Source organism: Calliphora vicina, chromosome 5 (assembly GCF_958450345.1).
Source record: "Calliphora vicina chromosome 5, idCalVici1.1, whole genome shotgun sequence".
In the NCBI taxonomy this organism is placed as follows: Eukaryota; Metazoa; Arthropoda; class Insecta; order Diptera; family Calliphoridae; genus Calliphora; species Calliphora vicina.
In genome coordinates, this window is record NC_088784.1 from 88,015,923 (window position 1) to 88,031,087 (window position 15,165).

The 15,165-nt window shown below is 33.0% G+C and overlaps 1 protein-coding gene across 6 annotated transcripts in view; it reads left to right on the forward strand.

The window, feature by feature from the left end:
• tn (thin) overlaps positions 1-15,165 on the forward strand; it is a 167,231-nt gene that overhangs the window by 72,304 nt on the left and 79,762 nt on the right. For all 6 annotated transcript variants that reach the window (XM_065511546.1, XM_065511545.1, XM_065511547.1 and 3 more), the window contains one exon: positions 639-779. In XM_065511546.1, the coding sequence (XP_065367618.1) occupies positions 645-779 (135 nt within the window). In that variant the 5' untranslated portion in view covers positions 639-644. The remainder of the gene's footprint in view (positions 1-638; positions 780-15,165) is intronic.

Genomic DNA, 15,165 nt, shown 5'->3' on the forward strand with positions numbered 1-15,165 from the left:
GATTTTTGAATGAATAATTTTTGGTTCAGAGTTTTTTCTGTCCTTAGTTGTAAAGAAAAGTATTTAAAAGTGAGAAATGACATTTTCTAAACTCTAATAGAGTTCGAGATAAATTGCATTTTATTTCACAATTTTTCTTTTATTTTATTATTGCTTTCGATAATTATAATTAATAGCGTCTAGCTATGCATTACTTGTATTTATAAGAAGCCAACGTACGATTGAATGAGACATCCTTCACAAAAACCATGAATTTAATTTCATTATACTTATTGTTCGCATTTGTTGTCTGGTTTGCTTCTTTTCTTTGGCCTTTTTTTTAAATTTGCATTTTTGAAAGATGATTAGTTTCAATGGTAATGATGACATTAAGAAGATTTGAGGCTCCACAAAAAAAATACATAATAAATCCTTAAAATACAATATTTAGTTAGTACTTAAGCCGCATAACAGCAAATTTTGAACTTGGAAAATAGAATTTTTTTTTAAGTTTCTAAATACTCGTGCACAATACTTATATTATAAATCTTCTATGCTATTAAATCCCAAGAAAATTGATATTTTTTCATTACAAACTTAAATCATGATTTAATTATATTTAAATAATTTTGTTTCCTTCATTTTGTTTTCTCTTGCAGTGAAAAATGGAACAATTTGAACAATTGTTAACGTGTTGCGTTTGTTTGGATCGTTATCGCATACCAAAATTGCTGCCATGTCAACACTCCTTTTGCATGGAACCCTGTATGGAGGGTTTGGTGGATTATGTCAGACGACAGGTGAGTTTTTTTTTATTATTTTTTATAAGTAATTACTGTTAAATTATTTGGCGTGTTTCTTAGAATCATTGACAAACAAGAAATATCATTAAATTTTGGATATTGTCGAAAACAAAAGAAATATTTTTTGTAAAGAAATTAAATTTCAATTAAAATTGATTTAAAAAATTTATATTTTAAGAAGGGGATGGAATTTGTAAAGTTAATTTAATTAGTTATTAAGAAGTAGAAAATTTGGCACATGAAGCTGCTACGGAATGTCAAAAAACATGCTCTAAATTTAAAAATTTAACTGCCTACAAATCAATTTCTCATAAAGACAGTTTAAAAAGTATTCAAATATAAATATTAGCTCAATGCTCCGAGTCACCCATTTTTATCCAAATTAGCCACTATGATAAGGAAGTAATGTATACAATGTTTGAAGAATCTCAGTATAAACAAGTAATAGTTTTATATTCGACTGTGTCGAATCTTGTATACGTACCATCAATATGTGACAATAAAATATTTGTCTTATATAAGTGTTATATAGGGGGAAGGGTCAATTATAGACCGATCCTCACAAAAGTTGGTAGAAAAAATTAGGTTCATATAAATCTTGTTTATGTCCTATTTAATCACGATATAAATTATTATACGACATTTATAAATGATCTTGTAATTTTCTGAGGGGAATCTTGTATGTGGACTTGGAAGAAATGATGCCCAATTTTTGGCATACTTTCAGAGTACTTAAAAATCCGATTATGAAAAAATCAATATACCCCCATCTTTGTTGATGGTGTGTATAAAATAGTTCTCCTGATATTCGAAAATAATTATTTAATTTGTATTGGAGGTGTCAGGCCTACTGTTCTAATTTCATAAAACATTTAAGAGGTCACACCCACAGTGCTTATCCAACCCATTTAAAGACAAATTACATAAAATGGTAGCAAACTAAATCATGCAAGGTTTAGAGATATTCGATGAAGAATGAATTTAATGGCAATTCAGGGGAGAGCCTACATTTGTCATAATTTACCGGTTCCATTCCAGTAGAGAGATTTCAGGCTTTTGAAATCATCTTGTGGAGGGTAAAAGAGGTTATTTCTATATAAAACATGAGAAAATGTTAGTAACAGCTGAGGAAAACAGTTCAAGAAAATATGTTTTTATGGTATTTTTCGTGGGCCAAGAGTTAAAGAAAATAATTAGCAAAATATGCCAAGGTTTTGGCATAAAATTATTTAAATGTTCAGAGTTCTTGCAAGCACGTCACACAGAAACTAAGGCAATAAAACAGGTAATTGAAGAAAAACCATCGTTTTAACTTATTGCTTATAGTCTCTGCCGATCTATATATCTGGCGTGTTAAGATCAACCAAATGTTAATGGTTTATTATGTTCTCAATCGCATGGGCCGAGTGTTGGATACCCAGCCAGTATATAGCGAGTGTCAGATCAGCCTTAATACTGGGGGCCAGTCGCACAGCTACAGGTAGCTCTCGTGCCATGTTTATACCTCTGCTAAATGAGATACGCAAACGCCATTTAACGAATGAGGATAAACCCACCTATTTTGTGTTGAATAAATTCACCAAAAGCTTTCAAAATCGATTCGTATAGTATAGCGCAATATCAGGAATTAAATCCAGCTCCTTATACCATAATAACATTTCCCTTCTTATTTGCCGTCATGTTTGGTGATATTGGTCATAGTTTAATAATGTTTTTATTTGGTCTATGGATGGTTTTGAAGGAAAAGTCTTTGGAGGAAAAGAATCGTTTTGCCACGGAACAAAGTAAAATTTGGAATATTCTCTTTGCTGGCCGTTATATTATTTTGCTAATGGGAGCTTTTTCCATTTACACTGGCTTCATTTACAATGACATCTCCTCAAAATCGTTCAATATATTTGGTTCCTCTTGGCGGTCCAGTCTTAAAAATCTCAAGTTCAGGAAACTCATTACATACAACTGTATCCTTATTTTCTGTAGCTTCTTATAAGGGGCAAACCAAGCTTTGTTAACGAATTTAAAGTTTTTTGAAAAAAAAAAAATAATTTAAAAAATCTAATAGCAGGATTTGTTGTACAATTTTTTAGAAGTATTATAAATTGTGTATAACAGTTTTTCTATAGAAAAAATTGTATATAACAGTTTCCTATAGACAATATTCTGTATAATAAGTTTTTTTATAAATAAATAAAATAATTCTTTTGTATAGAATTATTTTTGTATAACAGACTTTTCTGTAGAAAAATTAGTGTATACCGGAATTTTCTATAGAAAAATTAGTGTATAACAGAAATTTCTATAGAAAAATTAATGTATAATAGAATTTTCTATAGAAAAATTATTGTATAACAGACTTTTCTATAGAAATGTTTGTGTATGAGGACATTTTTATAGTAAAATTAGTGTATAACAGACTTTTCTATAGAAAAAATTATGTATAACATAATTTTCTATTGAAAAATTAGTGTATAACAGACTTTTCTATTGAAAAATTGGTGTACAACAGACCTTTCTATAGAAAAATTTGTGTATAACAGAATTTTCTAAAGAAAAATTAGTGTATAACAGAATTTTCCATAGAAAAATTAGTATATAACAGATCCTTCTATAGAAAAATTTGCGTATAACAGACATTTCTATTGAAAAATTAGTGTATAACAGACTTTTCTATAGAAAAATTAGTGTATAACAGACCTTTCTACAGACAAATTAGTGTATAACAGACCTTTCTATAGACATATTAGTGTATAACAGACCTTTCTATAGAAAAATTTGTGTATAACAGAATTTTATAAAGAAAAATTAGTGTATAACAGAATTTTCTATACAAAAAATAATGTATAACTGAATTTTCTATAAAAAAAGATTTTGCATAACAGTCGTTTCTATAGAAAAATTTGTGTATAACAGACGTTTCTATAGACAAATTATCGTATAACAGACTTTTCGATAGACAAATTTGTGTATAACGGACTTTTCTATAGAAAAATTAGTGTATAACACACTTTTATATAGAAAAATTTGTGAATAACAGACCTTTCTATAGAGAAATTAGTGAATAACAGACCTTTCTATAGACAAATTAGTGTATAACATAATTTTCTATTGAAAAATTAGTGTATGTTTCCTTGAAATATTTCCTCGAAAATATCGGGGTTTAAAAAATAAAAATGCAAATTAATTTTTGGGGTTTTAAAATAAAATGGGGTTTTATTTGGTTTTTCTTCGGGGGTTTATATTTTTTCTAAGTACGTACCGTACGCTTGGGGTTTACAAGAGTAAAGTGACATTATAATTACAAAAATGAGAGAATACAATAAAAAACATAGAATGGCCAGTGAACAATAACTGGCCATATACACTGTGCGCATAAACATCCCGCCCCCCTTGCTATACTGCAACAAGGAAGGCTGAGGATTCTGCGGCGTAAAATAACCGGGGTTTGTTGTTGCGGGTCATATGGATTGTTGTTGCTGCTGACATGTCAGTTGGTGTTGTTGCTTCTTCTGATATTGCGGGTGTTGTCCTTGCAGATACTGCTGGGGTTGTTACTGTTGACTTCGAGGCGGCGATTCACACCTGACATCTTGCAATATGAGTTAAATAAAAAAGCAGAGAGAGAATAAAAATTAGTCAGTTTCTGACTTTGGCAAGAGAACAAGCTTCTCAATGGGCCGGGTAAAAATGCCCGAAGCTGTTCTCACGTCCGCAGAGCGGACCTTACTATCTTGCCCTACATGAGTCTTCTCTATCCTACCTAAGCGCCATTCATTCGGGGGTAAATTATCTTGACGGATCACAACTAAATCTCCTACTTTCAAGTCCCTTTGTGGATATTTCCACTTAGTTCGCCGATGGAGTTCTTTGAGGTATTCCTCTTTCCATCGCAGAGCAAACTGATGATGGAGCACTTTGAGTTTCTGCCATCTATTAGCAATACTCAAAGAAAGATCGGAATGATTGGGTTCAGGGGGTGCCAAAAGAGGCGCTCCGATCAAAAAATGACCAGGGGTTAATGGGACTAAATCGAGGGGATCATCGCTCATTGCAGTTAATGGTCTTGAGTTTAGGCACGCTTCAATACGGGTTAACATTGTTGAAAACTCCTCAAATGTAAATTTTTGCATTCCAGCAATTTTGCGAAAATGAGTTTTTACACTCTTAACGCCGGCTTCCCATAAGCCGCCCATATGAGGAGCCCCAGGGGGTATAAAATGCCATTCAACTGGCTGAGAACTATTTCGTACAAATACTTTTTGCCTCAATTGGAGTAAAAACTGCTTTCGGTCAACTTCCAGTAAATTAGCAGCACCGACAAATGCAGTTCCGTTGCCCGAGTAAACATGAGCAGGACAACCTCGACGAGAGAAAAAACGGGCAAAAGCAGCAAGAAATGTTTCGGTCGACATATCACCGGTTGCCTCTAAATGAATCGCCTTTGTGGCGAAACAAACAAACACGAGAACATAACCTTTTGATATTCGGCAACCTCTACCAATGTAGGATTTTATGTCGAACGGACCTGCGAAATCTAAACCAGTATGGGTAAACGGTCTCGAAAGAGACGCACGTTCAGGGGGTAAAGCAGCCATAATCTGCTGACCGGTTTTCTTTCGGTAAATTGTACATTCCTTACAATTGAAAATAACTGTACGAATTAGATTCTTTAATTTCGGGACCCAAAACTCATTTCTAACTAATCTGAGCATTAATGAATGGCCACCATGGGCAGAGCACTTGTGAACATGTTCAACAAACAAACGAGTAAAACGGGCTGCATAAGGCAGAATTTTAGGGTAACGCTCATCGTATGTTAAGCCAGGTGATCGAACTAATCGACCATTGATTCTGACAAAACCATTCGAGTCAATAAACGGGTTCAAAGTGAGTAAATTACTCTTGGAAGATATGGGTTTACCTTTTGAGAGTAAAGAATATTCGGGTATATAATTCTTTTGACATACTGGAACTAATCGATCACGAGTAAATCTCATTTCTGATTGGGTTAAATCTAAAGTGTTGTACAAGCATTTTCGGGTTTTCAAATACTGTAAACACCTGAACCAATACGAAATAATTCGCATTGCACGGGGTAAATCTGAAAAACGTTCCAGTATGTCAAATTTTAGTTCAGTCTGAACAGAAAAAGTTTGAACTTCTAAATGTAGATGTTCGGTAACGATATTTTGTGGCCAGTATTCTCGCGGTTGTCGTAACCACGAGGGACCATGCCACCATAAGGGGTTGTCTACTAAATCTCGAGCAAGAGTTCCACGACTTGCGAGATCTGCGGGGTTATCTTTGGAATCAACATGAAACCAATTTTCGTTACCTACTTTCTTTACTATTAGTGCAACTCTGTTCTTGACAAAGGTTGGCCAATGACACGGGGGTTTTTTGAGCCAAGATAAAACTATAGTAGAATCGGTCCACATATAAATCTTTCTCTTGTCTAGATTTAATTGACTACACAAAGATTCTACCATGTTTGCCATCAAAGCCGCTCCACAAAGTTCTAAACGGGGTAATGTTTCAGACTTAACAGGAGCTACCTTCGTCTTTGCAGAGAGTAAATGTGAAGTGATTTCATTTGCCGAAATACTTCGAACATAAAGAGCACAGCCATAAGCCTTTTCTGAAGCATCAGAAAATGCATGAAGTTCAATTTCATGACTCGGGTGAAAATTAACCCATCTTGGAATGTTAATTTTCTCAATATTCGGGTAATCATTTAAAAATGAGCGCCATTGCGCAAGGGTTAAGGTTTTTAAACTTTCATCCCAATCTGTCTTGTCTTTCCATATTTGTTGCATTATAATTTTTGCAACAATAATTTTTGGAGAGAGCCAACCGGCGGGGTCAAATAGCTTAGCTATTTCTGACAAGACAGCACGTTTTGTCACAATATCCCGGCGTGGCTGCGATATGAGTCGGAAGTAGAAACTGTCAGTATCAGCATTCCATCGCAAGCCCAGGGTTTTTGTTGTGCTAGCATCTGCAAATTTTAAGAAGTCTGCATCAAGCAGATTCTCACGGGGTAAATCTTCTAAGAGACGTATATGATTGGCAGTCCATTTTCGTAAAACGAAACCAGCCGATTCGAGAACATGGGTGAGTTCAATACGTCTCTCAAAAGCGTCTTCTAGCTCATGAGAGCCAGCAAGTACGTCATCGACATACATTTGGGTTTTCAAAATTTGAGATGCTAACGGACTTTGGGGTTCACAATCGTTGGCCAATTGTAAAAGAGTTCGAATCGCTAAATACGGTGCACAATTCACTCCGAATGTGACTGTATTTAGCTCATAGTCCTTTATATCAGCTTCGGGATTATTGCGGTAAAAGATCCGCTGAAATTGTGTTTGTTCGGGATGAATTAAAATTTGGCGATACATTTTCTCAATGTCAGCGTTAAAAACGTAACGAAAGAGTCGCCATTGGAGGATTAAGACCGTAAGGTCTGCCTGTAAAACAGGACCGGGGTATAATATATTATTAAGGCTTACGCCATTGGAGGATGGGTTTGAGGCGTTAAATACCACACGGAGTTTGGTGGTCAAACTATCGGGTTTAAATACTGCATGATGCGGTAAATAATAACTAGTCGCTTTTGAATCAGAGGGATTAACTGCTTTGATATGTCCCATTTCAAAATACTCGCTAATCACAGTGTCATACTGTGATTTCAATTCGGGGTTCTTTAAAAGTCGGGTTTCATTTCTCATGAACTGGGACAAAGCACTATGTCGAGAATCTCCTAATGTCACTTCATTATAAAATTCTCGACGAAAAGGGAGTGAAACTACATAGCGACCATCGGGGTTTCTGTAAGTAGTAGTCCGGTAAAGCTCCTCACAAATTTCTTCGCTTTCGGACCATCGTGTCGCTTGTGGAACTTCTTCAAGTTCCCAAAAACGAGCAAGTTGGGCGTTCAACTCAACTTGGTTGCAAAACTTTGCAAGGGTGTACATGGGTTCCGATTGAAATACCTCACCAGTTACTATCCAACCGAAAACTGTTCTTTGGGCGATCAGGTTGCCATTTGGATGCTTTCTAACATCCGAGGTTAAAATTTTTGGATAAACATTTCCTCCAAATAGGATATCCATACGGGTACACATGACGTCGGTCATGGTAATATCGGGAAAACTAGAGTTTACGATATCTGAAAGGGTACACGAGGGCAACCGACCGGTAATTTTCTCAACTACATATGCGCAAATTTTAAGTTTGAAACTGGGGTCTATCGGGGATCCGACAGAAAGAACGCACATAGTAGAGGAATTTCCAGCCAAGCAATCCATCATACCAGTGACATTTGTCGATGGTACTGAAAATGTTGGTATAGAAAGCTTCCTTTGTAATCTCCTAGAGATAAAGGTGCCTTGCGAACCAGGGTCAACTAGCGCTCGAGCCGCACATCTGAGATCGTTCACATGGACTATACAAATAGCCGAGCCCAACAGGACTGTGGAATGGGGGTTAGGGCTCAAATGTGCGGCATACGTATGAACGTTTTGAGCCGCTGCAGATGTTGAAGGGGTAAAATTAAGAGGGGGTTGATTTTGGGTGCTTGCTGGAATCGGGTTAACATTATAAGGGGGTTGTAATGGTACATTAGTACCGGAAGCTATAGGAAATTGGGTTGATAATTGAGAATTTTGACCTTGCGGTCTTTGATCTCTATGAAGCAAAGAGTGATGCTTCTGTCTACACAAAGAACAAACATGAGTACTTCTACAATTCTTAAAATCGTGAGAAGTCGCCAAACAATTTGAACAACACCTAAGTCTCTTTACGGTTGACATTCTATCATCGACAGTCTGACTCAAGAAGTTTGGACAAAGTCTAAGGGGGTGTGAGCCTTGACAAAGGAAACAACGACAAACTGTGGAACTAGGGTTAGTTTTTGTCGCAAAACTTTGAACTTTTCTAGAGTCATTAAATGATTTCTTAGGGGCATTAAAACTCGAGTTCTTTCGTGGTAATGTGTTCGGAGTTTTGTTCATATTTTGAACTGGGTTAGACTGTCTTATATCAGAAATCGACTCAAGAGTTTTAAAATGAGCTGTCAAAAATGCGTCCATATCCTCCCACTTTGGAGATTTTGGACAAAGTTTCTTCGACTGTTCCCAGAGACTTAAAGTGTTTTCGGGTAACTTTGTAGCACAAATATATACTAACATAACGTGATAAAATATTTCCGGAGTAACTTCTAATAGTGAAAGATTCGTAATACAATCATTAAGAGTTCGTTGCAGATTTTTAATATTCGGGCCTGTTTCTTGGGTAATGGGTTTAATACTCAAAAGAGTTCGAAGCTGTTCATTTATAAGAGCATCTTTGTTCTCATACGTATCAACTAACTTTTTCCATGCCACTGCATAGCCATCATTAGTTAATGGAACAGTTTGTATGACATCATGAGCATCCTTTGCAGTTTTCTGCAGCAAATAGTACAATTTCTGTACAGGGGTTAAACGGGGGTTATTGCCATACAAAGCTGAGAACATGTCTCGGAATGAAGGCCAGTTCTTATAGTCACCATAGAAAATAGGGGTGTCGCAAGGGGGTAAATGAACAAATGGCATTGAATTTATTCCCTGATCAATGTACTTTTCTGCCTGAGCAGAGGTTTTTAAATTGTCCAAATAGGTGGTTATCATGGAGATACCACGAGTATATGTACTATAAGAAGCCATATATCTGGCCTTCACCTCAACAATCTGTGGGGTTTTCAATTGTTCAGCTTCGATCAGCAAAGTATCGTATGCTGAACGAACAGCTTCCCATAAACGGTTTAATTCTTTTTCGTGGCTACTTAACGAACCAATTCGATGTTCACCGACGGGTATTATCGAAATATGAGCCTCGAATTCTGCCAAACGATCGGCATTACGAATCAATGCGGACATGTCCATTTTTGATCTTAAAAAATATCGGGTAATTTTGAAAAAAAAGCAAGAAAAATCGAGTAACAAAATTTAAAAATAATCAAAAATAGGGAAAACTTGTTTAAAATTCAAAAAATAGACAAAACTAATCTTTAAATAATTTAAAAATTTGAATTTTATCACGATTGTTTGAAATACGAGGGTTTGAAATACTGAGTAAAATCGACAAAAAACGAGTAAAAGTTTCAAAAAATTCAAAAATAATCTTAAAAAGATGACAAATTTCAAAAATATTTGGGTTAATAGGAATTCACAAAGCAAATTCCACAAAAATAATGGGTTAAATATGTAAAATATTAAATAAGAAAGTGAATTTACACGATGTTCTTTTTATCTCAAGATAAAAATATTCAAAAAATTAGGTAAATAATTTGAACAAAGATTTTCTATAGTGTAAATGCACTTTCAATATTAAAAAAGGTATAAAAAATGTTTAATATACACTACTACTGCAAACGAATAAACGGTTACTCACTTTCGAATAAAATTAAATAATTAATTTTCACTAAAAATAATTATTTTTCAATTATATTTTATTCACGGGTTAAATTTTAATTTAAAAATGCTCAATTAATTTATTTTCACGGGTTAAATATCAAAAAAAATTAGTAAAAATGCACTTTATTACGATAAAATACACGGTAACCGGTTTATTCGTACGATTAAAATATTGCAGCACTAGCGTAAGTGACAATATAAAGCAAAAGAGAAAATAAACAACAACCAACAATTGCACTGTAATTTTTTGAATGTTATTATTATTACAATAAATAACACACACACTCACTTTATATTGGGTTTATTAAAATTATATTTTTATTATTATTTATTTGATATTATTAAAATATCACAAAATAAAAAATTCACAAAATAATTTAATTTTTTATTTTAATCGCGTGTCCGTCGGTTTTTGTTTATAATTAAACTAGCGAGTAAAATGTTTTTCTTCTTTATTCTCTTTTGTGCTATATTCGTTTAGATCAACACAGTTGAGTAAAAAACGTATCACTATTAAAGCTTTTGTTAACAGCAGTGTTAACAGAGAATAAAGAAGCTGGGATTAAAAAACAACAAAAACACTGAAGTAAATAAAAATATCACTTTTAAATAAAAGAAAAACACGGGTAATAAGGGAATAAACACTGTGAATAAATATATGAAAAATCCACACAATATAAGAGTTTTTTCTTTTATTTTTGGAGTTAAACACACGCGAAAAAAAAAGAAATTAAAACAAGGGTAAAAAAGTGAGGATAGAAAAAAAGGAATGCAGTAGAGAAAAAAAATCGTTTGCCGACGGCAAATTGCAATTTTTGAACAAGGGGTTTTTTAACTTGTTGGTTATTCTTTTGCTTTTTATAAAAAACACTTTTTTATTGTCACTTTTTGTATTTGTTTTATTCACTTTTAAATTGAATAACGTACCTTTTTTTTCCGTAGGTTTTGTGGGTAAGGGGGATTTTAAGTAAAATATTTCCAAATGGTTTGGGGGAAAATTCCTGGGTTTTCACTGAAAATAAAAATATTTTCATGAAATATTTCAAGGCCTCGGGGGTTTCTATCCGGTTCGAAGGACCAAAATGTTTCCTTGAAATATTTCCTCGAAAATATCGGGGTTTAAAAAATAAAAATGCAAATTAGTTTTTGGGGTTTTAAAATAAAATGGGGTTTTATTTAGTTTTTCTTCGGGGTTTTATATTTTTTCTATGTACGTACCGTACGCTTGGGGTTTACAAGAGTAAAGTGACATTATAATTACAAAAATGAGAGAATACAATAAAAAACATAGAATGGCCAGTGAACAATAACTGGCCATATACACTGTGCGCATAAACAGTGTATAACAGACTTTTCTATAGAAAAATTAGTGTATAACAGACCTTTCTATAGACAAATTTGTGTATAACAGAATTTTCTAAAGAAAAATTAGTGTATAACAGAATTTTCTATAAAAAAGATTTTGTATAACAATCGTTTCTATAGAAAAATTTGTGTATAACAGATATTTCTATAGACAAATTATCTATAACAGACTTTTCTATAGAAAAATTTGTGTATAACGGACTTTTCTATAGAAAAATTAGTGTATAACACACTTTTCTATAGGAAAAATAGTGTATAACAGACCCTTCTATAGAAAAATTTGTGTGTAACAGACTTTTCTATAGAAAAATATTGTTAAACCGTTTTTCTATAGAAAAATTTCTGTATAACAGTTTTATTGTAGAAAAATCTTGGAGTGTTTCTTTTTTTGTGAAAAAATTTAAAAAAAAATGTTTGCTGAAGAAATACGCTCAAATTTCTCCAGTTTTTCTATAGAAAAATTTGTGTATAACAGTTTTTCTATAGAAACGTCTTTCAAAATCCTCTGAGAAACTTAAAATCAGTTTATATTTAACTAAGTTACTGGCTTATAAGTGCATAAGGTTACGAAAAAACGACTTTTAGTCGTAAGTTAAGATTTTGAAGGTATTTTACAAATTTCATAAACAGATTGTTGTTATACTGACTTGCAGATATTTCTATTTCATACGTTTTTGTATCACGGTGTTATCAGCTTTCAAAATTATTTACAGAAACTTTTTTGGCCCACAAATCTACCCAAAAAAAAACTTTCATTACCAAGCAGTTCAACTCATTATTTAACACAATGAGTACTTACCACAACCGCTTATATATAAGTCATTACTTTAATATAATTATAACTAGTTACAAGTAATGACTTAAATAACTCGTTGATAGTTAGGTCTTATAGAAGCCGTTATCAGTAAAAAAAGTATTTCATTATGAAAATTACTAGAAAATAAGCAGTTGTTATTAGTTAATATATGGCTACATCTAAGTAATGCAGATGGTATGTAGTGTCTTTGAATGATTGCAAGTCATTACCAATTTTTTGCTGGATATTTAACCATTACAATGGTTTAATATGCATACGACATAATAAACTTTACATTTCTCCATATTTTCGTTGTAATGTGAAAATAATATCAAAATAATATTGAAATTCCAGCTTATTTTGTCGAATAATAGAGTTCAAAGAAATTTAATAATAATAATGTTTATGTTCTTCTTGAAACTGTATGTTAAAACAATTAAGATACTTGATTTAGCGTACTGATTTAGCATATATCATGTATGTACTTACTACACATATAATAATCACTGAATAAATACAAACTAATTAAAACTAAGTTCATTTTGAATTGCCATTCAACATCATTTTCATTATTGAGATTATCATAATAGCAATATTAAGTTATTAATACATGTATATTAGGCTGGAATCTATTTTGTATGGGACCTAAAATTAATTAACTATGTTCACAAATAACTGAACTGAAAGTAGGAAATTTAAAATAAGAATTCCAAAATGTTTGTCCTAGTAGAACTAGAAACGAATATGTGCAACTATTGGAACTCTTGGAAGAAACCCAGAAAAACCTGCCGCCCTAATGAATATGCATACAAATAGTTATTCCTGAGAATATATAGGATATAATGCGATATTCAAATGTTATTGAATGCAATAGGATTACACAATGTGAAACTATATAATCTAGGGAAATTATGAAATATAAATTTTTGTACATAGTTTTTAATATTTTATACTTCCAAGAAGTCTTTACAGATTTTATATTCTCTAATGAGTTATTTTCATTTGAAAGATATAGTTATAATATCGCATTTAGCAAATAAAATTATTTTTGTCTCTACAAATATTTATGTACACAACTAAGTATTTGAAAAGTATTTTTTTTTCGCAAGACTTTATTTTTATACTCACCATCAATGAGATGAGAGTATACTGAGTTTGTCATTTCGTTTGTAACATTCTTGGTCCTTATTAAATTCTTAGACAATCTTGCTATGTCCGTCGTTCTGTGGTTGGCACGGTAGGTACTCGATGGAAGGACACAGGGGCTTGCAATATTCTCTAAATATTTTTTGTTGATCTGATCTGATATTGAAAATGGGAAGAATTGGTGAAGTTTAACCAGAGTTATGGGCCAAAATGTGACATAACTTAAAAAAAGTTGATAAATTTCAAAAATATTTAGCTGTTTTCTTTCAGAAGGACTTCTTCTGAACCAATTATGATCTTTATATATTGTTGTATGACTTAAAAATGCGGGATTTACAATAGATGGCATATCTTTCAAACGCGGTTTTTGTTTTTAATAACAATATGTCTTTTTGAAGGATACATATCTGGAATTTATTCTCAGTTAGTTATTGAACATTATTGTGTAAACAACTATGTTTCTTTTACTTCGAAAATGTAGAATTTTGTGCCAACAAAGCGTCATTTGCGGGATGTTAGCTTTACTTCTTTAATTTGAAAAAAAAGTGCCGCTGAAGCACACCGATTGTGGGAGTGGGAGCTACTCAGGCAGCAATTTCAAAATGTTTGCGAGCAGCAGGATTCATCCAAAAGCAGGGAAATTGGTTACCATACGAATTGAAGCCGATAGACCTTGAAAGACGATTTTGCATGTCCGAAATGATGTTTCAATTCTATAAAAGAAAATCATAAATCATTTTTGCACCGAATCATTACTTGCGCTGAAAAGTGGATCCATTACGATAACTCGAAGCGTAAGAGATCGTATGTGAGCCCGGCCAACCAGCCAAATCGATACCAAAGCCAAATATCCATGGCGCTAAATTAAGACTCTGTATTTGGTTGAAGCAAAATACCATCACAGGGAACCTGTACTGAACCCAACTTATTGCGAGCATTGGCAAAGAACGCCCAGAATATGCGGTCAGGCATGAAACCGTAATATTCCATCATGATAACGCTCGGCCACATGTTGCAATACCTGTTAAAATGTATTTAGAATGAAGAGGTTGGGAAGTTTTGCCTCATTAGTTTCGATGGATTCAGAAAGCTCTCTCTGGGATATGCTTTACTTCAAAACAGAGTATTCGAAATTGGCTAGATTCGCTCTTGGCCTCAAAAGATGAGCATTTCATTTTATTCGGAATCCATATTTTGCCAGGAAGATTAGAAAAGTTCATAGCTAACAAATGCCAATACTTCGAATAAATTTGTATTGTACAAATGTTTCGAAATAAATGAAAAAAATTCCGCAGTTTTAAGCATGCGCTCAATATATTATGATTATTTGTATAGAATTTTAATCTGATAACGATATTTATAAGATATTTATGCGTATTTAAGTGATTTTAGAAAGTGAACTTTATATGGGAGTTATGGTCAATATGGACCAATCCAAACAAAATATAGTTTTGTGATTTATTTTTACGTGGAACTTATTATTGCTGCAGGTGCAAAATAACGTCTATTCTAATACACATATGTATGTTCCAAATTTTAATAAAATCTGTTCAGCCGTTTAGTAGTTCATTTCATTGATGAACAAACAAGAATGCAAATACGTTTATAATAAATATGTGGATAT